This window comes from Terrapene carolina, unplaced genomic scaffold, assembly GCF_002925995.2.
Source record: "Terrapene carolina triunguis isolate 2854851 unplaced genomic scaffold, T_m_triunguis-2.0 Scaffold58, whole genome shotgun sequence".
Classification (NCBI taxonomy): Eukaryota; Metazoa; Chordata; order Testudines; family Emydidae; genus Terrapene; species Terrapene triunguis.
In genome coordinates this window covers 57,690,826-57,715,113 of record NW_020664409.1, presented here as the reverse complement: position 1 = coordinate 57,715,113, position 24,288 = coordinate 57,690,826, and the positions used below count along the sequence as shown (strand labels likewise).

Below are 24,288 nucleotides of genomic sequence, written 5' to 3'. Positions count from 1 at the left end.
GCGGTCGAGGACGGCACCACGACCGGTACCCAGGATCCAACTCCCCCCTTCCGGGATCGCCTCTCCCGCTTCCACCGTGCTTGGTCCCGTATAACCTCGGACCATTGGGTCCTTCGCACGGTGGAGAGGGGATACGCCCTCCAGTTTTCCTCGCCCCCCCCCTCCCACTCCCCCTCCCCGTCCCTCTTCAGGGACCCTTCTCACGAGCAACTCCTTACACAGGAGGTTTTTGGGCTCCTCGCTATGGGGGCCATAGAGGAGGTTCCATCGGAGCTAAGGGGCAGGGGGTTTTACTCCCGCTACTTCCTGATACCCAAGTCAAAAGGGGGTCTACGGCCCATCTTAGACTTGCGCGGACTCAACAAATTCATAGTAAAGTTGAAGTTCCGCATGGTGTCATTGGGGACCATCATCCCTTCACTGGATCCTGGAGACTGGTTCGCCGCCCTCGACATGAAGGACGCTTATTTCCACATAGCAATTTATCCGCCCCACAGACGCTTCCTGCGATTTGTAGTAAACAGGGTGCACTACCAATTCGCAGTCCTTCCCTTCGGCTTGTCCTCGGCTCCCAGGGTGTTCACAAAGTGTCTGGCAGTCGTCGCGGCCTTCCTTCGTCGACAAGGGATACAGCTGTTCCCGTACTTGGACGACTGGCTGGTACACGGCCGCACCAGAGACCAAGTGCAGGCTCATGTCCACATAGTGACACACACTTTCCACGAGCTGGGCATTCTACTCAACAGAGAGAAGTCCACTCTAGTACCAACTCAGAGGATAGAGTTCATTGGAGCAATCCTGGACTCCAGACGTGCCCGAGCCATCCTGCCAGACAGCCACTTTCATACCATCTCAAGCGTCATTCAAGGACTCAGGGCCTTCCCAATTACCACCATAAGAACATGCCTTGCCCTTTTGGGCCACATGGCCTCGTGTACCTACGTAACCAGGCACGCCAGGCTGCGACTTCGCCCACTGCAGACTTGGGTGTCATCGGTTTACCGTCCTCATCAAGACGACCTGAACATGGTGGTCACGGTTCCGGCCTCGGTCTTGGCCTCTCTCGCCTGGTGGACGGATCGCACGGCGGTCTGTGCAGGAGTGCCCTTTCACGCCCCACAGCCCTCCCTCCACCTAGTTACGGACGCTTCATCTCTAGGCTGGGGCGCTCACCTGGGGGAGCACCATACCCAAGGCCTGTGGTCCGCGTCCCAACTAGCCCTGCACATCAACGTCCGAGAGCTGATGGCGGTGCGCCTGGCTTGTCAGGCTTTCCTCAACTTCCTACAGGGCCGTTGCGTGCTGATTCTCACCGACAACACCACGGCCATGTTTTACATCAACAAGCAAGGCGGAGCCCGCTCATCTCCCCTATGCCAAGAGGCCATTCGCCTGTGGGACTTCTGCATCGCCCACTCGATACATCTCACGGCGTCATTCCTGCCTGGAGTCCAGAATACGCTGGCGGACCGTCTCAGCAGGTCCTTCCAGATGCACGAGTGGTCGATTCGCCCGGACATCATCTATTCCGTCTTCCAAAGGTGGGGGTTTCCCCAGATCGACCTGTTCGCATCTCGGGCCAACAGGAAGTGCCAGGCATTCTGCTCCCTACACGGGCGAGCCCCGGGCTCTCGGTCAGACGCCTTCCTCATGGCATGGAAAGACCATCTGTTCTACGCCTTTCCCCCATTCCCGCTGGTCCACAGGGTGCTGCTCAAGATCCGCAGGGACCAGGCACGGGTAATTCTAGTCGCTCCCGCTTGGCCGAGACAGCACTGGTACACCACACTGCTAGAGCTGTCAGTACAGAGGCCGATCACGCTCCCCTTGAGTCCGGATCTCATCTCTCAGGACCACGGCCGGTTGTGTCACCCCGACCTGCAGTCGCTCCACCTCACGGCGTGGACGCTTCATGGTTGAGTCGCTCAGAGCGGCAATGCTCACAGGCCGTCCAACAGGTCCTGCTGGGAAGTAGAAAGCCCTCTACGCGGACCACTTATTTAGCCAAGTGGAAGAGGTTCTCCTGTTGGTGTGAGCAACGAGCTACGTCTCCCTCGCAAGCTCCTATCCCCTTGATACTGGAATACCTCCTGTCCCTAAGACAGCAAGGCTTGGCGACATCCTCAATTAAGGTTCACCTCGCCGCTATTTCCGCTTTCCACCCAGGAGAACTCACGTCCTCGGTCTTCTCTAACCCGATGGTCGTTAGATTCCTCAAGGGCTTAGACTGGCTGTACCCACAGCAACGACAGCCGGTTCCGACGTGGAACCTCAACCTCGTCCTCTCCAGGCTCACAGGGCCTCCGTTTGAACCACTGGCGACCTGCTCACTCCTGTACTTGTCTTGGAAGACAGCCTTCCTCGTAGCCATCACCTCAGCACGGCGCGTCTCGGAACTTAGGGCGCTGACATCCGAGCCCCCTTACACGGTGTTCCACAAGGACAAGGTGCAGCTTCGCCCCCACCCTGCCTTTCTTCCGAAGGTGGTGTCACCTTTCCACGTAAACCAGGATATATTTCTCCCGGTCTTCCATCCGAAACCGCACGCTACTCGTCAAGACCAGCGTTTACATTCTTTGGACGTCCGCAGGGCCCTGGCTTTCTATATTGACCGTACAAAGCCATTTAGGAAGACGACGCAACTCTTCGTTGCGGTGGCCGACCGGATGAAAGGCTCACCGGTCTCTTCACAGTGCCTGTCCTCTTGGATTACGTCCTGCATTCGTGCTTGCTACGACCTGGCCGGTGTACCGACGCCACGCCTCACTGCTCATTCCACGAGGGCCCAGGCCTCCTCGACTGCCTTCCTGGCTCAAGTACCGATCCAGGACATTTGTAGAGCTGCAGTGTGGTCATCGGTCCACACGTTTGCTACTCACTATGCGCTGGTGCAACAATCCAGAGACGATGCTGCTTTCGGGTCAGCGGTTCTGCACACAGCAATGTCTCACTCCGACCCCGCCACCTAAGTGGGGCTTGGGAGTCACCTAACTGGAATGGATATGAGCAAGCACTCGAAGAAGAAAAGACGGTTACTCACCGTTGTAACTGTTGTTCTTCGAGATGTGTTGCTCATATCCATTCCAAACCCGTCCCCCTTCCCCACTGTCGGAGTAGCCGGCAAGAAGGAACTGAGGGGGCGCTGGGTCGGCTGGGGTATATATCCAGCGCCATAACGGCGCCACTCTAGGGGGCTCCACAGCCGACCCACCGGGTGTTGCTAGGGTAAAATCTTCCGACGATCGTGCACGCGGCGCGCACACACCTAACTGGAATGGATATGAGCAACACATCTCGAAGAACAACAGTTACAACGGTGAGTAACCATCTTTTATAAAGGCATTGCATTTGGAATTTCTCAGGCTGCTATACCATATACAGTAACTCCTCACTTAACGTTGTAGTTATGTTCCTGAAAAATGTGACTTTATGCGAAACGAGGTTAAGCGAATCCAATTTCCGCATAAGGATTAATGTAAATAGGGGGGGTTAGGTTCCAGGGACATTTTTTTCACCAGACAAAAGACATTATATACATATACAGTATACGTTTTTTAAACAAACAGTTTAATATTGTACAAAGCAATGAATGATTGTGAAGCTTGGTTGAGGTGGTGGAGTAAGAGGACAGAACGTTTCCCAGGGAATGCCTTGCTGCTAAATGATGAACTAGCACTCGGCTGAGCCCTCAAGGATTAATATGCTGTTGTTAATGTAGCCTCACACTCTACAAGGCAGCATGGACTGAGGCAGGAGGGAGGAAACACAATAGATGCAGGGCAGTAGCTACAAACACTTCCCTACTACAAACTGAACATGATGATGAGCCCATGCTATCCAGCTGGAGCGCACCACTCCCTCCTCCTGACAGCACATGCAGGGCTGCACAAGTGCTGACTTTCAAAGTGCTGGGGGGTGCGTGCATGAGTGAGAGAGAGAGACGTGCATTGCCCTTTTAAGTACACTGACCCCACTTCAAGTACATTGCCCTTTTAAGCAGAGCAGACAGGAAGGAGGTGCTGCTCTTCCAGAGAATCCTGCAAGCAGTGGACAAAGCAGGCAGCTGCCAAACACGCTATAAGGGAGCATTGCACAACTTTAAATGAGCTTGTTCTGTAATAGATCAGCAGCGTAACAACGAAACAACATTAACCGGACAACGTTAAGTGAGGAGTTACTGTAGATCATATGGCATATTGTCTCCTTGAAGCGTGAGGTTTGTTTGTTTTTTAACATTAATGGGAATTGGGCAGCTAAAACAATGAATACTTAACTGAGACTGTCCACCAGAACCTGTAAGGCATGCAGAATTTTTGTTTGTATTCCTTTTGTATGCAGGTTCCCTTGTTTAGCATTCTTCTTCTACCTTCATTTTCATTTTGTTGATTTAGAATCGCCAGCCACTGATAAATCAAATCAGCAGCGTCTCCAATATGAACCTGTCTCTGAGACCTGGAGTACCCACACAGGTGAGGGAGCTAGTACTGTAGGTACTTCTGTTTTGTTCACTGCATTTTCCATTTGTCCCAAGTTTAGTTTCTCCTGAAACCTAGACTCTTCAATTTAAATATGTCAATAATACATAGTAAATACAAGTAATAAATCATAAGGCAGAGACTGTAAACAAAACAATACAACCCTAAATTAGAGTATTTATTTCCAGATTTAAAATACAAAAACAACTTGTGGAAGTTGCATTCCTAAGGTCCTTTTCTATCTCTAAGCTGTGTGGTAATTTGTTTCCTGGGAGTGAAGAAGGAATGGTGACAAATCTACATTTTAACCTGAGTTCCTCACCTCATAGGGAAAAGGCAATTTGAGTGGAACAATTCATTCCAGTGATTTGTAATCTTAAACTTGTAGTACTAAAATTATCTGTGTTAATCTCTATTTCAGTTTTGAAATTCTTCAGCACGTCAGAAGTAATGCTAGGAATTTCACCTTCCATCTAATTTTATAGTTAGGCATATGGTGAGGAAAGGAACTTGAATTTTATGAGTCATTCCCATAGAGATGCCTCTGTAGTTAATATTATGTATTGATTCTCAGTTATCATTTTCTCTATAGGCACCTATCAATGCACAGATGCTGGCCCAGAGGCAGAGGGAGATACTGAGCCAACACCTGAGGCAACGACAGATGCATCAGCAACAGCAGGTGCAACAGCGGACTCTGATGATGCGAGGACAGAGTTTGAATATGTCACCAAGCATGGTGGCCTCTGGTGGCATACCAGCAACCATGAGCAACCCACGGATTCCGCAGGCAAACGCACAGCAGTTTCCATTTCCTCCAAACTATGGTACTGGACTTACATCCCCACCTTTCCCCAGTTCTTTCTCCCCAGTGTCCCCCAGTCCTGGGTCATAGCTCCTCTTTTACAGCTCCTTGCATGGCTCCCAGATGAATCTGGTTAATGAGGGAATGATGGGAAATATGAGAGGACACTTTGGGCCTGTCATGAGTCCCCAGAGGCAGTACAGTACCTGCCAGATTCTCAGCTCAGGTACCACCTTCTCTCTGAGTGCAGATCTTCTCTGCTGAATGGCAGAAGTGTGTGTATAAACACACACATATAAATATTGCTATATTTATACAAAGGGGCTTGAAAGGCTTTGGATTCTGACCAAAACAAATAAATCAATATTTACTCCAGCAGTGAAGATGAATAAAAATATGCTAATTGTTGTCAATATTGGTGAACAGAGTGAAGTTGTGTAAAAAATCATTTAGAAGCAAAACTGTTCATAATCCCTTTATATCATCATTATACTGATTTGTTTTTATGTGTTGATCTTGAGAGATTAGTTAACATTAGGTATGTAACTTCTAATATTTTTGTGCATGTATTAATGTCAAATTAACAGTTTAAGTGTTGACTTTTAGTTAACTGAATATACCTTAATATCAGAAAAGACTTCCCCCTCCCTATGTCCAAACTTATATGCATATAGCCGCCAATGTCATTATGCCCATGTGTTTAACTAAGCAGTCTTCAGGTTTGTTCTGGGGGTGGACAGGTCAGATACAGCTTATTACTACTGCATAGCCTTGACCTTTCCTCTTCCCATGTAACAGTTATAGGTATTATGTGCATGTTCTGCTGATATAACTAACAAAAATTCATTCTACCTTATGCTGAATTTTTAATTTCCTGTCTCTTGTTCCGATGTGTTATTCTTGACACCAGTTTCTACTGAATAGTATATCATACCTTTCATCCATTGATTTCAAATTGCTTTACAAAGGTAACTAAGCATTATTATACCCATTTTATAATGGGGAAACTGAGGTACAGAAAAGTTATGACTTGCCCACTGTCCTGCAGTTTCAGTGGAAAAGCTGGGAGTAGATCCCATGTCTACTGACTCCCACTCCAGAGTCCTCTTCACTGGACCATGCTTCCTCTCTGAGCATTAAAATATCTATTTGTGCAAACAGTATAATCTGACAAGACATTTTCTGCTCATTTTTTGGTGAAAAGAATACCCTGTGGGAGGCTTCTTTTGACTTACTATGGATAGGACTGGGCACGTGCCTTTTTAAGCTATGGATTTCCACACTTACAGGTCACCAGAAGTGAATTTTTATTACAGTCCAGGCAAAGATTCAGATGATAACATTTTTTCCTTTTTGATAAAATTTTGATTGAAAATTATAAAGATTTGTGGTGAGGGAGAAAATTGGGACCGAACTGTTTTAATGGGGGTCTTTGTATTTGATTTTTTCTGTACATCACAAAATGTTTTAGTTTATTTTTTAACTCTTTTTGTTGTAAATGTTACAAGAATAGAGATGTTTAGTGAACTTGCTTGCAATGTCGAATGTTGCTGTACATGCTTCGTTCAGCCTTCTGAGCAGTTTTACACAGTGAAGGCAAGCAGGCAATTCTGTTACATTCTGTTAATTTGTAATTGTTTGGTAATTCACGGGTGCCTTTGACACATTTTGTAATATATATTGGCCTTGTCTAAACACAAGTTTTCATTGATCTTTGTTTTGCCAGTGGAAACCCCAATGCGGATATTCTTATTTCTCATTTTCAGAGTGGCTTATTTTGGTCTAGTTTAAACCTGTTCATGATTGACTTAAAGTAAAGCAAAAAAAAGCTTGGTTTAAAAGAAAATAAGAGTATGTCTACACTTCAATAAAAAACCCTCAGCACCAAATCTCAGAGCCCAGATCAGCTAACTCGGTCTCACCGGCCTTGGGCTGCAGGGCTAAAAATAGTAATGTAGATATTCAGGCTCAGGTGGGAGCCTGGGCTCTGACACCCACTCTCTTCCCAGGCTCTCAGATTCCAGGCTCCAGCTCAAGCCCAAATGTCCACACTAGAATTTTATTGCCTCGCAGCCCAAGCCCCATGAACCTGAGTCAACTGATCCAGCCCAGCCAGGGCTGTGCCATGGTCTTTTATTGCAGTGTAGAGGTACCCTATGTGTCCATGCAGACTTTTGTGCCAGTTTAGCCTTTTAAATCAGTAAAATCACACCTTAAGTTAAACCAGTGAATCTTTGCACATAAACAAGCTCTGACTGTGCAAAATGAACTAATCGTTCAAAATGACATTACCTGTTTTGCATGCACAAAAGGACACAGACACAAATGTTATGGAAACTTACAGAAGCTTATGGAAAAAAAATTTCTGAATGTTAAAAGAGGAGACAAGGTGGGTGAGGTAATATCTTTTATTGGACTATCTTCCATTGGCGAGAGAGACACGCTTTCAAAAGATACTACCTCATCTACTACCTTGTCTCTCTCTAATATCCTGGGACCAACATGGCTACAAGAACATTGTACACCTCTACCCTGATATAACGCTGTCTTCGGGAGCCAAAAAATCTTACCGTGTTATAGGTGAAATCGCGTTATATCGAACTTGCTTTGATCTGCCAGAGTGCGCAGCCCCGCCCCCCTGGAGCGCTGCTTTACCGCATTATATCCGAATTCGTGTTATATCGGGTCGCATTATATCGGGGTAGAAGTGTATATGTTAAAAGATGGTGTCATAATTAAGGTGATTTTAGGCATGATGTAGTTAGGAACTAGTGCACAACATTTTTGCAGTGAAAAGCTTTTTATAGAGACTGAAGAAGAATGGCTTTTATTTATTTTAATGTACCTGATTTCCACAAAAGGCTGATTTTCCATTTTGTCACTATAACTTTCAGTAAGGAATACAGTTAGCCAAAGGGCAGCTGTGAAATGATTTTTTAAAAGGTTATGTATGTAGCGTTTAGTTGTTAATGTCCTGATGTTAACTCAGATCCTGCGTTAGAGTCCACCCATGTGGATTCCAGTGGATATCCATGGGAAGCCACAAAGGCATAAGCATCTGTCCACATAGATCTCTCCGGAAAATCAAGACTTTGGTTTGTATTAGTTTACAACATACAATGACTGAAAATCCTGTTTTATTCTTTAGGAATAAGTCAACAACCTGATCCAGGCTTCACAGGGGCTACCACTCCCCAGAGTCCACTGATGTCCCCAAGAATGGCTCATACTCAGAGTCCTATGATACAGCAGTCTCAGGCTACTCCTGCCTACCAGTCCTCTACAGAGATGAATGGGTGGGCACAAGGGAATATGGGTGGAAACAGGTAAATCTACAAAAATACAAATGTCATAATTTCATTATTAAATTCTGCCTTGTGTTTATCTCAATTAGTGTTCACAAGAGGAAGTATTTACATTTTGTCTTTACTCTGCTTACTAGACATCTTACACTCGTTCTACTATAATAGACCCCTTATGTAATTTTTTTTAAAAAAATTTATTCTGTGTATTAACAATCTACTGCTAATAAAGATGCCTTAGTTATGCTGCTTTAGTGCCTTTGTACTATGCAGCGAAAGGGCTGACGTGTAAATAGTGTAATGCATATAAGATGTGGTGAAAAGCTTTAATGTGACTTTCACTTTGAGTAGAAGTTCTGCTCCTACACACACTGGATTTTGTATAAGGCTTGGGAGGGGATCTTCCACAGTTCATGGTTCTTCAGTTATTCCAAGGTCTTGTTCATGAATGTGAAAGACGTCTGCTCTAGACTTTATGCTGTGCGGGCCAAGTTTTCAAAACCTTATTCTTGAAGTTTGTCAGCAAAAATTTCTGCACAGTTGCATGCCTACACTTGAGTCCACTTGCTGTAACCATGCATTCAAATCTGGTATTCATGTGTGCAAATTGCCTCCTACAATAAGCATGCAAAATGATCATGAAAACTTACCAGTCCAGATGCTAAATATACTTGATTCCCCTCTACTATGATGATAATAATTGGGGGGAACTAGTATTTTACATCCCCTCCAAAAATTCCTCATCCCAAGCTGCTTTAGACCTACGTAGCAAGTAGAAAGCAAGACATATAAGTTGCTATTATGCACGCACAACAGATTGGTACACTCAGCCACATTAATTCTGCATGTGGACAAAGGCATGCATTTTAGTGCACAGACATCAGGCCTTCAAGTTTGAAAATATAGCCCGCTGATGCCTGCAAAGCAGCTGGCCTTGGAAGTTAGTGTATATTGCATGTATAAATTTTAGTCTGAGAAATATTCTGAGAGTGATTTCTTAGTGATGTCAGTGTTCTGAGTCTGACACATTGCTTTTTTTCATTCCTTGATATAGCATGTTTTCACAACAGTCCCCTCCACATTTTGGGCAGCAAGCAAACACCAGCATGTACAATAACAACATGAACATCAGTGTATCCATGGCAACCAACACAAGTGGCATGAACAACATGAACCAGATGACAGGGCAGATCAGCATGACCTCAGCGACCTCTGTGCCTACATCAGGGTTGTCCTCCATGGGTCCTGAGCAGGTGAGAATTTAAGGATCTGAGACCACAGCTAGAGGATTTACTTGACTTGTAGTTTTTCTGGGAAGCTGAGATTGACTGTAACGGCTAGCTTATTTTGAAAATGGTATGTTAAAAAGAAAAGCTTCAGTTTTAGCTCTGCATTCAAAGGACTGGATGACTAATGCACCTTTCATATCTGGATTTCTGATTCAAATCCAGCTCCACAGTAGTTAGCATCTGCTTGGTTGCTCCATAGCTTCTGTGGAATTAATTTGGTGATCTAGTTCAGTTCCCAGTAGATGGGTTTCCACAGCACAGTTGACACTTATTGGTTCCCTTGTTAATCATCTCAGCAATGGAGCCAAGGACAGAATGGGCATAAAGCTATTTTCTGCTGGTAAGGGTGAGGCACATTGCCACAGTAGTGTTTTGGAGATGATTAAGCTGTCATTGTCCAGGCTGTACCTGCTCTATGGATAAATAGGACTTCAGCCTCAAGGACTGTTAATCTGGCATCTGTCATGAGCACAAAATTCACACTGTTTATAATGTAATGTAGCTAAGCCAGGTAGCTAATTCTGTTCTTACACCCTGAAAGAGTTTTACACATGTACTTTTCTTTGGGGCTATTACGTAGAACACATTTTTCCCCTTTAAGATATACATAACCAGTAAAATAACATTTTACTTTCAGTTTTGTCCATGCAAATCTCCAAGATGAAATTCACACATTAAACTAAAAAGGGCTTGAGAAAAAGATTGTCTCAAATTATCAAACAACATGGTAGTTGGGGACTGAAATTTCACTTAGACAACACACAAGTTTCAAATAATGTTCAATGCAGTAAAACTAATTAAAGCAATGGAAGATGGAAGTAGAGATTTGAAGGGGACAATAGTGAGAGAAAGGTGGAAGGTCTTTTCTTGTTTTTCGTCTAAGTGAATGTCACTTCTCTAAGCCAGAGCTTTATACTACTAGATGAGTCCTAAGGGTTTTCATCTGTTCTTTATTAACATCAGTAACACACCAACCCTCTAGCTGTTGATGGTACTCAAAATAAACATTTAAACCCTCTCATTATCTGGGGAACAAGAATTTCAAGGTTATTTCAAAATCCCAGTCTCACGAATTACAGCATTTTTTAAAGTCTGCCTTCCAAGCCACTGAGGCAGAGCAAGTGGTTGCAATTTCTTGCAATACTAAAGGAGGTGGGAAGAAGAGGGGGAGGAGGGAAGGAAGTGTTTATTTGGCCAGAGCTTTCTTTACAGACTTGATTTTCCACTCTACTCCCTCTACTCATTTTTGCCAAACCATCCTGTTATTGTTTAAGGCATGGGGCTAGTGATTCCTGTTTGGAATTTTGAGTCGTGTACAGATTTATTTACTGGGATGTTTGAGAGCCAGCTTAAAATGTCTGCAGCAGTGCAGAAGAGACTTTGCAATATGTTAAATGAACCATTAACTAGCAGTCTACTCAAGGTTTGCTCTGTTCGGTGTTAACTTTCTTAGTCCACACAGATGCATTACTGCCAAAGTCAAAACTGGCCTGCTGTTTGCTAAGAATTTGTTTTCAAAATATTGTTTCAAGGTATCTGGGATATCCTGCATATAGAATCAAACAAAGGAGTCAGGAAATGATTAGAGACCTCATATTGCGAATGTTCCACCTGGCTCAGCTCAGTTGGCAGAAAGGCATGGTAACTTGCTTCAGAGCAAAAGGATTGCAAATTTGTCCACTTTTTGCTTTTATTTGGGTTTAATATCTAGTAACACAATTAGACCTGTCTTTTTATGGCATCATCTGTAATGCTCTGGAAGAACCTTCAGCTAAATGTAAAAATTATTAATTTCTATGTCACCTTGTTTCTCTGATTAAACGGCAATTGTCGTCAGAAGAGCTACTGTGTAAAAATTCAGAGGGGTAGCCATGTTAATCTGGATCTGTAAAAAGTGACACAGAGTCCTGTGGCACCTTATAGACTAACAGACTTTTTGAAGCATGCTCCAAAATGTCTGTTAGTCTATAAGGGGCCACAGGACTCTTTGTCGCTGTGTAAAAATTATATTTTTGTTTTTTTTCTTTCAGTAATTTCCAAATAAAATGTCTTTCATTTACAAAGCTAAAAATTATTTTTCTAACTGCCAACACTGCAAACTAGAATGCTGGCATCACCAGTGGCAATAATAATAATTCTGCAGTTGGAACATGACTGATGATTGTGTTGATATTGTGCAAGGCAGACTAGAGCCAGCTTGCTTTTCCATAGCTGTACTGCCTCTGCAGTAACCATATAAATCTTACCCATACATAAATCATATTGCTTTCTTTGTTACCAATATTTGTTTTGGATTCATTTGGATGTGATTTGATTTTTCGCAATTTAAATTGTTTTCCAGTTCCTTCCCTGCACTTTGGAACAAAATGGAAAAGAACTCACACATTCAGCCTTTGCATGTTATAACAAATCTTCTACTGCACAGTTGTCAATAACAGGCAATACTCGTCATGTACAAATGCAGTTGTTTAACCCAAACACAGAAGAATGAGTTGCAACACTCTCCAGGCCCTTTCTTTGCAGAGCACAGTTCAGTAGCTTCTGAATTTTAATTTTTCAATAAAGGATTGAAAAATCCATTCCCCTTCTTGTCATTGAGATGGGAAAACCTTCCCTGACAAGTGTAGGGGCTTCAACCATCAATTTCTGCAGATTTTAAACTTTCATGCTAAAAATAATTAAGCTTCTAACCCTTCTAGTGGCAAAGACAACTTTCTGAATGTGAACTGCCTGTAAACCATGCAGGATTGTCTTCCTGGCTCTTTAGAGCAAATGCTCCACTGTCTATGCTGCTGCTCATCGCTTTGTTTCTACTTGGCAAACCAATGAATAGCAACAGAGACCACACTGAAGGAGGGACTAAGGGATTAGTGGATGCCGGTCCCCCTTACTCATAGACTTTAAGGTCAGAAGGGACCATTATGATCATCTAGTCTGACCTCCCGCATGATGCAGGCCACAAAAGCTGACCCACCCACTCCTGGAATAATTCTCTCCCTTGACTCAGCTGTTGAAGTCCCCAAATCATGATTTAAAGACTTCAAGTCGCAGAGAATCCTCCAGCAAGCGACCCCTGCCCCAGGCTGAGGAGGAAGGCGAAAAACCTCCAGGGCCTCTGCCAATCTACCCTGGAGGAAAATTCCTTCCCGACCCCAAATATGGTGATCAGCTGAACCCCGAGCATGCGAGCAAGATTCTCCAGCCAGACCCTCCGGAAAAAAGTTCTCTGTAGTAACTTTTAATATTCCATCATTGACCATTGTTACTAATTACCAGCGATGGCATGTTATTGACCTATTGACTAATATCACGTTATCCCATCAAACCATCCCCTCCATAAACTTATCAAGTTTAATCTTAAAGCCAGAGAGGTCTTTCGCCCCCACTGTTTCCCTCGGAAGGCTGTTCCAGAACTTCACCCCTCTGATGGTTAGAAACCTTCGTCTAATTTCAAGCCTAAACTTCCCGACAGCCAGTTTATATCCTTTTGTTCTTCTCCCTTTGCTGCAGCCAAAACTATGGTGAAGGGTAGTGTAGTGAAAGAACCTCATCCTCCCAGCAGCCAGGAGGAGGAGAGGAGACAGAAAACTTCTTTTCCCTAATCAATGTTAATGGGATGCAGCACCCATGATTTCTCTTTGTACTTCCTTCCGAAAGCTGTGTTGTGATGTGTAGGTGCAGCAGTAACAACTGCCTCTGTCAGTGAAATTCGGAAGATAGCAGGTAGCTTATAGCTTCAAGCCCTTCCCAGCAGGCAGCTCCTCTTAGAATGACACCAACTTAATAAATAGAGCAGGTTAAGAAAACGTACAAGATGACAATACCAGGAAAGACTTTTTTTTTTCCCATCAGTCAAGTAAGATAATATGACTCAGATACACGCACACGCGCACACACTCTCTGAGTAAGAAAGGTGTCGTTTTTACATAGGCACTTCTCTGACCCTAGCTTCTCTTCAGAGGCAGGAGATGATGTACATTTGGAACATGGCTTATTAGTTTCTAATGTTCTCTTTTTACATTCCCTTCAAATTCCCTGACATACTTTTGAACTAATCTGCTGCAATATCTCATTTTAACCAGGTTAATGATCCTGCTATGAGGGGAGGCAATCTTTTTCCAAACCAGCTGCCTGGAATGGATATGATAAAGCAGGAGGGCGATGCATCTCGGGTAAGAAAACACACACACACACACACACACACACACACACACAACTAAACCATGAATATTTGAAGGACTAAAATGTGTACAGGTGTCTTATTGTTTAAAGGAGCAGAAGATAGCTAGGGTACTAGTAGTTTTTCTTTTTGATAACCAGTGACTTAATCGTTCTTTCTCTGGATGGTATTTTTTTAAAAGGCTTTTACAGTAAATTTTATTTTTAATTTATCTGGTGGTGACATCTATATTAAGGATCCTAGTTTAGATCCCGAATGGTGTGTTACATCTGTAGTCTGTATTTTTCCATTAACATCTGTTGAGGTAACAAATAGACAATTAAGTTCATCAAACTTTTATTCATAGTTTATTTGCTTTTTATGGAACAACGATACAAGTGTTTGCAGAAGAAGGAGGGAAGCCTCACTGCTAGTTTGTATGTCCACTGCTACTTATTTAACCCATTTCAAGTGTAATGTTGTTTAAGTGTTACTCCTCTTTTCATTGCGTTGTACTTAGGGCAACAATTTCAAGTATTATTTAAGTTGTTACCTTATAGACAGTACTTACTTCAAGGAGAGTGATGGTACTGAGCTGACTAAGCACAAATTTCCAGTTGATGAAGTACTTAGCACTTACTTGGGACAAAACGGATTTGCATTCCAGGCAGTAGTAGTATTGAAGAGAAGCTACTGTAGTCTTCTTGGACAGTAGCCAAGTAAATGAGGTGGGTTATGTAAGTGTCCCCTCACTGGAAGGTTCTTCATAGAAAATAACCTTCCTCAGCGTCAAAGAAATCTTGTTACAACAAACATGATATTCTGGGACCTGGTGTGATTGGAGACAAGGTATAATATTTTCTCTGTGTGATCCAAATATCAAATCAGTGGAAACCCACACAAATATAAAAAAATGGTCAGTATCAGTAGAAATGTCCTTGCCCAGGAGACTTTAAATCAGAAATGATTAAATGTACTTGGATTTAAAACCATATGAAAACTATATTGATACCCTCAAACTTTCAATATGCAGTCAGAATACCATATATTAAGCAGGGATTGTTCTTCTGTAGTATGATCCCAAAGCACCATCTAGTGGCTGCTGTGTTAATTACCATATCTTACCTCTAGTGTTCTTTTTATCTCATCAAAGCCGCCACATTTCCTATACCAGGGATCAGCAACCTTTGGCATGCGGCTCCCCAGGGTAAGCACCCTGGCGGGCCTGGCTGGTTTGTTTACCTGCCGCGTCCACAGGTTCGGCCGATCAGGGCTCCCACTGGCCACGGTTCGCTGCTTCAGGCCAATGGGAGCTGCTGGAAGCAGTGCGGGCCGAGGGATGTGCTGGCCGCCCTTCTTGCAGCCCCCATTGGCCTGGAGCGGTGAATGGCAGCCAGTGGGAGCCGTGATCTGCCGAACCTGCTGACGCAGCAGGTAAACAAACCAGCTTACCCTGGCAAGCCGCGTGCCAAAGGTTGCCGATCTCTGTCCTATACCCTCACTCTTAGAAGAACTGACTTGTTAGACTTTACGCAGATCTACCTCACTGAAATAAAGTGCATTAAATATTATTCGTTCCTTTAGATGTTTACGGTTGCTATAGAGTTGCCTGCACAGAGTCTCCAGTCTTGAAACCATGCACCACATCACACAAACGTCATAGCTGTTGAAAGCAGCCTTAAAGGTGGTCATGGGCATCCCTGTCTGCTCAAACAAAAAGGCAGAGATTATAACCGAGATCCACAGCTCCTTCTGCCTTAGTTTTTCCTGCCCACATTTTGACTGAGTCAGACAGAGCTGTAGCACCAGCCCAGTCTATGGAGCTCAGGTGGTGGGAGCGCCACGCAGAGTCTATGGAGCTCCGGTAGGGGGGAGCGCCACGCACAGTCTATGGAGCTCAGGTACGGACTCCTGAGGAGCGCAGGCCTCCTGGCCTAAGGAGGGGGAGTACTGCCACCCCAGGATAGGGTAGCAGGGGGGACGTGGGCCCGCCCAACTCCACCATGTCCCAGCCCAGGGCCCTAACAGTGGTGGAGTGGTCCGCCACTGGGTCAGCGGGGTCCACCCGCAACACAGCTGAGGCCAGCTGTCAACCAGACTGTTGCCTGGTTTCCCTGGGCTGCTTCCTACCCTCCCCATTGGGTGTACCTGTGTCCAGGGATCATCCTCAGTCTTCCCGAGATACACCACATGTAGCGGCAGCAGCTCCTCAGCGTTGGAAGTGGCAGGGCTCTTGGAAGCTCAGGCTGGTCTCCGGGGCAGCAATGGTTCTCCTTGGCGTCCCACTCCAGCAGCAGGGAAGAAGTGCGTCTCCTTTGGCAGCTTCCCCCCAACTGAGCTGCTGGGTTGGCCTTTTATACTTCCCCTTCCTGTTCTGCCCCTCACATGTGTGGAGCGGGGCCCTCCTGGCTCTGCCCACCAGCTGGCTTGCGGCGTTCCCTCCGTATCTGAGGGAAGCCACACCTCCTCGCTATAGCATCATATTGGCGAGTGGACCTGTAGCCACTGTGGGAAGGTTTGCCACTTGTGCATGGGGCTCTCTTCCTATACCATTGCTAAGCACCGCTGATGGACCGACTTTGTCACGTCTCTTTTAATCTCTCAAGATGTTGGACCGCTATATATATCCATAATTTTTCTCCTTTTGTATATATATTTTTCCTACTCACATGGCTTAATCTTTATTATGTCACAGTGAAACAAATTCATCCTCTGCAAAAGTCCTTTGGAGTTACTAGAATAAATTTGGCCCAATGTGGGCTGGGTACTTTTTGCAATATTTTTTAAATCCTCACTTAGGAAAGTGGCTACACCAAAAGTGTAGTGACATGATTCCTTATGAATTTTTACTTTTGTTTGTCATTTTGCATCCATAATGTGCTAATACTGTTGCAGTGTACACTGTCACCATGTAGTAAGAATAACCACCAAAGCGTAGTTAACTCCTAATAGCCAGGGCTCAAGTGGGGGGAGTGTGTGTGATGTTTTCACTTAATAGATTATATGTATGTTCACAGTTTGATCACCCGTGCTCTGTTGGATTCCACTGGGCTCCTCAGGCTTGACTCCCCCTCAGAGAGGTTCAGCTATACCCCCAGGCAGGGCTGGATTGATGAACAGACACAAACCTAGGGCCCTGGCTGTAAAGTACCGGGACATAGGCGGTCTGATCTAGCAGTCCCAGCTGGGCTGATGTCCACAAGTTGAGGACAGCCCACAAGGCAGTAGTCAGCAAGCAGGGATCAGGGTATCACTAGAGCTGGGATTGATAAGCAGAGTCAGGGTCAAAGTTAGGTTTGAGTCAGAGACCAGAGATCAGAGGTAGTTACCAGGCTGGAAACAGGAGGCAAGAGTCAGGCTGGAGTTGGAGGCTAGACACCAGAAAGCAATGTACAGTCTGGAAGTCTGCTCAGACAACTTCCTGAACCACCGTCCAGGGTTAAATAGTGTGCTTAACCAATCAGAGGGCTGCAGGGTGCTGTCACTCTGGACGCTTTGGGATGTACTTTTTGCAGTGCCTAATCTCCACAGTGGTTCTTGGAGGTGGCCCAGTGGGACTGTCAGTTGTCCCTGGCTGCACAGACCCAGGTTCTAGCCCCATGGATCCTTACACTGGCTCTCTGAGGCATGTGATCTTTTCAGAATCTAAGCTTTCATTTGAAAATGCTATTTCCAGCCCTCATGGTTGCAAAGAAGAGTTTGAAAAACTGAGTCAAGTGCAGGGCCAGTGCAAGGAAGTTTTGCGCCCTAGGCGAAACTTCCACCTTGCGCCCCCCCTCTCCCCTCCCTCAGCCCTGAACTCTTTGCCTTGCTAGTTGACACCTTTCCTTTCTCTCACTCCTTTTTTATTAATTTTATAACACTTTTAAAAAGTGAAACATCAAGAAAATTGTGAACAAAGGGTCTGGTTACAACCATTTCAGATTTGAGATAACTCTCTCATTAAACAACCTTATTATCCACAGTCTCCAAATATTGGGTGATCCTAGTGATCATGAGGCCTGCATTATTTAGACAAATCTGAATGATTTAAGGATGTGGTCTAACTTGTAGTTCTTGTGCAAGCAAACTCCCATTGACTTCACTGGCAGTTCTGCCTGCACATGCCTGAAAGATCAAAGACCATTCAGTATCAACACACACACATGAAATGCCTTGCCTTGTCAACTTAAATCAAATCTGTAGGGACAGATTTTTCAAAGCTAGCCACCTAATTTTCCATCTGTCTCCGTGTGCGTGTGTCCGCGCGCGCATAAACAGAGATTTAGCCACAGTCCAGCAAAGCTCTTAAGCCTTTGCATAACTTTAAGCCTGTGAAAACTCCCATTGGTTCCAATAGTGTTTAACATAACATGCCTGCTTAGGGGCTAAAGTGGGGCCCTAGAGCCACAAGACAGATAATTGCAAACATAAACAGTCATTCAACAGTTTTAAAAATTTGGTCCCTTCAATGGTGTTTGAACCCAGCTTGTAGTTTGTATATTTAGACTGAGTTCTGTACAGGTGGTTGGTATTTTTAAATGCATCATATGTGTACAATGCCTAGTATTCTTGACTGTCTTCTCACTATCCACGAAGCACTTGGAGATAATTCATTGATGTCTGTTTCCTTTTCCTATTTTTTTCAGAAATATTGCTGACCTTGACGGTTGCTGGTTGCTCCTTTCTTCAGCTGCCTGGGCTCACCAGCCCAAAACACTTACCAGTTTGAAGACCTGCATCTATTGGTTTTGACCCAACTGACCTGCCAGCCAGTTCCACTGGAGCGAGCTCAGCTAAACGCTGCAGACAGGATTCAGCTCTGCCTTCCAGAGTGGAGTCAAAACAGTTGTTGCTGGAAGAGCAGCCTCTTCTCTGACAGTCTGAAGCTAGCGTACAGACAGTTGCTCAGTCTGTTCACTGCATTCACCTTAGTGCAACTTAGATCTCTCCTGCGAAGTAAATGTTGACAGGCAATTTTCATAAACCATGTCAGATTGAATGTATTTAAATGTATGTATTTAAGGAAAAACAACCATGCTCTTGTTCTGTTCCTGTTTAGTTCTAGACCTTGGTTTCTTGCTTTTTGTTTTCCCTGGCTACTCAGTCTGGTGCAAAGGATTCAATTCCATCTGCAAATCAGTGTTTTGAACTAAGGCCTGCATTTTGGGGTCGTTAGTGGGTTGGACGCTAGTGAGGGGTGTGGGCAATGTATGGGGAATAAACAGCTAATCAATTGGTTTGATTTAGGAAAAGATAGAAAAGCTGGACCTTGTAGAAAACTATACAGATCAATTTTGAATGGGTTTAAAGTTATAAAACTGGCTAAAAACATCCTGTGAGAGGGCTGTTTCGTTAAGGGCTTTTTTGGTGGTTGTTTAAAAAAAAAAAAATTATAGTGCAAATCATGAATCCAAAAATATAAATGCATTATCTTTTTATGGAATTAAATTCCTGCCTGCCTCTCCTGGCCCTCTTTTCCTCCTCCTCCTCCTCCTCTTCTAATAGGATAAAAGAACAGATAAGCCCTTCATTTCCCAGGTGTGTTACCTGCAGTTTAGGCTGTACGTAACCAGTTGTTGAACAATGAATTCCAATGAGAATGCATTTATTGGTGATGGTAGTGGCAGAATTGGGGCATAATATCAAAAAGAGCTAAAGGCACCTGCTTTAAAATATGTTAATTTCCATTCCCCATCCCTTAGCTGGGAAAATAATGATTTGTTTAAAACTTATGGCAGATATCACTACAGATTTACCATCATGCGTTTTTAATTCTTTTAAAGCAGTGTGGACTATGAGGAAGTTTCATAAGGTACATAAAATCCACTTTATATGTAAACAAGCAATAATTTAAGTTGAGAACTTAACTGTTTTAATTGTATAATTTTTTTGTGAGGTATACATGTTGTGGAGTTGATTCCAAATGAGGTACTTCAGTATTAAATTAGATATCTTCATAGCCGTGTGTGTCTCCTGAAAAAGTGTTTTGTAAAGGATCACAATGCCTTGATTAGACCTAATTTGTAGGCTTGAGACTTTTCAACTTGTGATTCTGCTCATAAAGTCATTTATCTAATCTATATTATATGCAGCCACTGTAGGAACCAATTCTTGATTTTTTGTATGTTTATATTCTTTCTTAATGAATCTTAGAGAAACTGTTACTAAACAAGCCACTGTTAAGGTGGCTTTTTTTCTTGCCCACTGTGGTTGGAATAATCTTTTACTAAACTGGCATCAGTTTCTGAGGACTTGAAATACCAAGAAATTGATGATGTTTTTGACCTCCTATTTCTCTCTTCTAACCCCCAATCCACACACTTTCTTATCTGAACTCAAATTTTTTGATGTCCTTTAAAATGCAATGCATTTTATAATATCTCATCAGCCATGCCTTTTGGGAGTGGAAGGTTTCTTTCCCTGTAATTTGATTGTTTATTTATGGTGGGGGTTAAAATGTACAAAGTATCCGTTGATCTCTATACAAAGCCGAAGAAAGTATGTTAAAGATGATTTAAAAGAGTTGTTTCCCATGGAAGGATTTTCCTGAAAATCAAGGAAATCTGCTAATCCATTTGTTTCCCACTCAGAGGGACTCGTAACACACAGGGAAACAGCACTTTTCTGCAGTCACCATTTTGTATGTCAAATTCTAAAACGAAATATTTAGTCAACTGAGCCATCGTGTTTAGCTCTGGTGGAAAACTTTAAAGTAGCTGTCAGCCTGAGCTCCATAGTCTCGTTGATATGATGACATTTTTATTAAACATACATTATATACCTGATTTAAATTTATATAAGAATTGTGTAAATTAGAGGGACTTTAACTTCACACAACACAAAATGTAAATGGGTTTTAAACTAATTTTGTTTGTATTGCATTCCTTTTCAATGCTTGACCCTCACTTCTTTCAATAGATTAATCTTTTTCACGGTGGACAAAATGAGTAGTTTAAATTTGTCCCTATTCATGACAGATCTGCAAACCTTTCTATTCAATTTGTAATTATGATACTTCATCGCCCATTGCCATTTTAAAAGGAAGGAGATTATACCTACTACTTTGGCTCAGAATTAGGTTCTGGTATTTTGAGTTTTTGACTAGCTAATTAAAAAGAAAAGTGAATGAAGGAATCTTCAGATCATATTGATCACTGTAGAAACAAAAATAAATAGCCAAATCAATTCCCTTCATTATCAGTATTTCTCATTCTGTACACAGTAAATTTGTTGGAGAAAGTGCTTGGATTTTGTTAAACAGAACAAATAATCAGTGTTCTACTTATATTACTAAATGTGAAAGGCACATAATGTGAAAAGTATACATACATAAACTTGGTCATATGACCCATTTAAGTGTTCATGTAATGTGGTAAGTTTAAAAAGTGAAGTGAGCTGTTTTGCTACAATGAATTAATTTGTACTCAAAGTTTAAAATTTCGTCCCATACCAATATCCCTTTTGGCCTGTATTAATTGAAAGCAATGTTTTTGCAGTTTATACAATGCATTTTTTAATATATGTTTTAAAATGGAGTTCATATGGGCTTAACACGTGAAATGGGTGGCACAGCTCCACTTGCAAAACCCAAAGATACACAATCAGTTTTGAAATGCAACTTAAGCCATTAATTGTTGGTGTGAATTTCAAGTTTTCTAGTATTTGTATGGTAGTATGCTGCCGAAGAGCAAAAGTATTCTCTGCACAAAAGAAAATTACTGTAGTGGCTTTGATTTTAATTAGAATTTTCTCCCTGGTGTTTCTTTGTAGACTAAAACAAAATCTTTTCAGTTTCTTACTACAGGTAAAGCTATGTGCAAGAACCTCAAAATGCTAAAATCTAGCATAATGCCTTAGATCGGTTTTTAAGTCTTGTATATTCCTACCTAGCTGTCTGATGTATTATATTTGTATAGTGAATTGTGTACAATTTTGGAATAAGTGTATCATCACTTACCTTTATGTTGCTGAATAGAGATGGACACATTTCTTCAAACATTTACTGTCATTTAATTTTTTTCCCCTTTTTGTCAGTTGTGGGTTTTATTTGTACAGTTCCTCATCAAGTTGCATCTGAGATGTGTGTATATGAAAAGATTATACAAGGGTAAAATTAAGCAATATATAAACTATGGTTCTTCAGGAGAAAGCTTACAGTGTTTCAGGTTGTGATTTATTTTCAAAGCGGAGTTGACTCTGAACATCACCTTGTTCACCTGCATTGATGTTTGTATTTCTAGTGTGAGCAGTTTATGCAAAGGTAGATATATTCAGAGAAATTTTAAATACATTTATGCAAGTTAATATTGCTTTGCTGATGCTATTTGCTTATTTGATGTTAAATAATGCTATTGTAAATAAAGAATTCTGTTGTTATTGCATCATTTAATAAATTTTAATGCCTTCGGGTTTTACATGGCTTTAGAGATTTCAACGTGTTTCTGTTGTGTCTTCATTTACTCAAATCTGTGTGTTGAATTTGAAATGACACAAGAGGATCGATCAATCTGTAATTTTTAAAAGGACAATGGTGGGTTTTTTTCAGTCTAAGAATCTTATTTTTAAATTTTCAAAGTAGTGGTCCAGGGGACTAGATGGCTCATACTTGACAATGGGATTCAAATCCTTTCCTAGAACAATGTTTTGAATCCTGCCGAGGTTGGGCTTGACTGAAAATCATTGCTTTTAAGTGGCCTATTTGAGATGAGTTCCTTATCAACATTTCTTCACATCACTGTTGGCAGTAACTGGGCACCCTTTTTGGCAGTTTCAACAGAGGTCAAGGATGAATGGCATGTAATTTTAACCAATAGAAGGGGCCTTCCAGGAAGGGGTAAGACATACTTAGGGTGACCAGATGACAAGAACAAAATATTGGGACACTTGGGGGGCAGCCACAGGCTCACCCCCCTCACACCTCACTGGAACCATGGGGAAAGGGGGATACAAAGCCTGAGAAAGCCATGGGTCAGGGGTGCAGGGCCTAGGCTCCTGCCGCAGCCCTGTCGGGGGCGCAGGGCCCCAGCTCCAGCTGCATCCCCACCACGGGTCGGGGGCTCACAGCCCCCACTCCAGCCCTGCTGCAAGCCGCGGGTTGGGGGTGCAGGGCCCCAGCCCCTGCCACAAGCACACGGCTCCCGTCCGCAGCCCAGCCACGGGCACAGGGCCTCAGCCGCAGCCCCGCCGCTTACCTGGGGGATGGTTCCCACCCACTGGGAAGCACCTGGCAGGTTCCTCTGGCTCCTAAGGTCAGCGGCGGCCAGCGGGGTCTCCACTCCTCGTGCTGCGCCTGCCACAAGCACTGACTCCAGCTGCCATTGGCTGGAAGCTGTGGGGGCGGGATTTACTTGGGGGCGTGAGTAGCACGCAGTGCCTCAGGGGCAGCCGGGGGGGTCTGTGCCCTGTCCACGCCCACAGCTCCCATTGGCCACGATGGAGCCAGCGCTTGTGGTAGGTGCAGCATGCAGAGAGCCCCCCGGCCACCCCTGTGCCTAGGGGCCGCAGGGTCCTGCAGCCTGCCGTTTCCTGGGAGCCGCCCCAAATAAGCACTGCTGGGACCCCAGGTGAGTGCTTACCAGGGTACTCCTCCAGCCCTGAGCCAAAATATCGGGACAAATGGCGTCCCAACCGTACATCAGTCGGGACACGGGACAAATAACTAAATATCAGGACAGTCCCGATTTTATCAGGACGTCTGATCACCCTAGGCATACTGGCAAGGCGCTGAACTACCATTCCCCATGCTTTACCAAATATGCAAACTAAGACATTCTGTAGATATAGATTATTGGAGGTCTCTGTTGTCTAGGATAAAAAACACAAATGTCAGAGTTCTGGACTGTCAAGATGTTCTATCCACTTTTTCTAGGAAAGAAGTGAGGAAAAAGTGCTTATTTTTATTAAACTAAAACATGACGGTAAAAAGCTCAGAGTACTTAATATATGAACAAGCAATGACATCCTTTCACTATTCATGTTGAAGTCCTTGTTTTGAACAAGACACACCTTGCAATATTCTTGTCTTAGCTGAAACTGTTCTGCTGTGATCCTCTAAAAGAAAACAATTATGTTGGCTGTGTCATTTTATAGCAATTTTAGAAGGAGCTATGCCAAATATCTACACATCAAGGAATCACAGGATGTGGAGTGTTATTTCTGAAGAGGATTTAGGAGGGAGAAATACACGTCGACTTCATGTGTATCAATAGAAGAATTGACCCTCCCCCCGTTTGAACATGATTTTGGAGAAAAACATGATTCATTATTCAGTTAGAGT

General features: G+C 43.5%; 1 protein-coding gene across 2 annotated transcripts in view; it reads left to right on the top strand.

Moving 5' to 3' along the window:
* The window catches only part of NCOA2 (nuclear receptor coactivator 2), a 275,696-nt gene extending 253,271 nt beyond the window's left edge, over positions 1 to 22,425 (top strand). For both annotated transcript variants that reach the window (XM_026662482.1, XM_026662487.1), the window contains 6 exons: positions 4,392 to 4,469; positions 5,068 to 5,302; positions 8,429 to 8,606; positions 9,637 to 9,835; positions 13,954 to 14,043; positions 18,659 to 22,425. In XM_026662482.1, coding sequence (XP_026518267.1) covers positions 4,392 to 4,469; positions 5,068 to 5,302; positions 8,429 to 8,606; positions 9,637 to 9,835; positions 13,954 to 14,043; positions 18,659 to 18,670 — 792 coding nt within the window. In that variant the 3' untranslated portion in view covers positions 18,671 to 22,425. The remainder of the gene's footprint in view (positions 1 to 4,391; positions 4,470 to 5,067; positions 5,303 to 8,428; positions 8,607 to 9,636; positions 9,836 to 13,953; positions 14,044 to 18,658) is intronic.
* Positions 22,426 to 24,288: the final 1,863 nt, after the last annotated feature.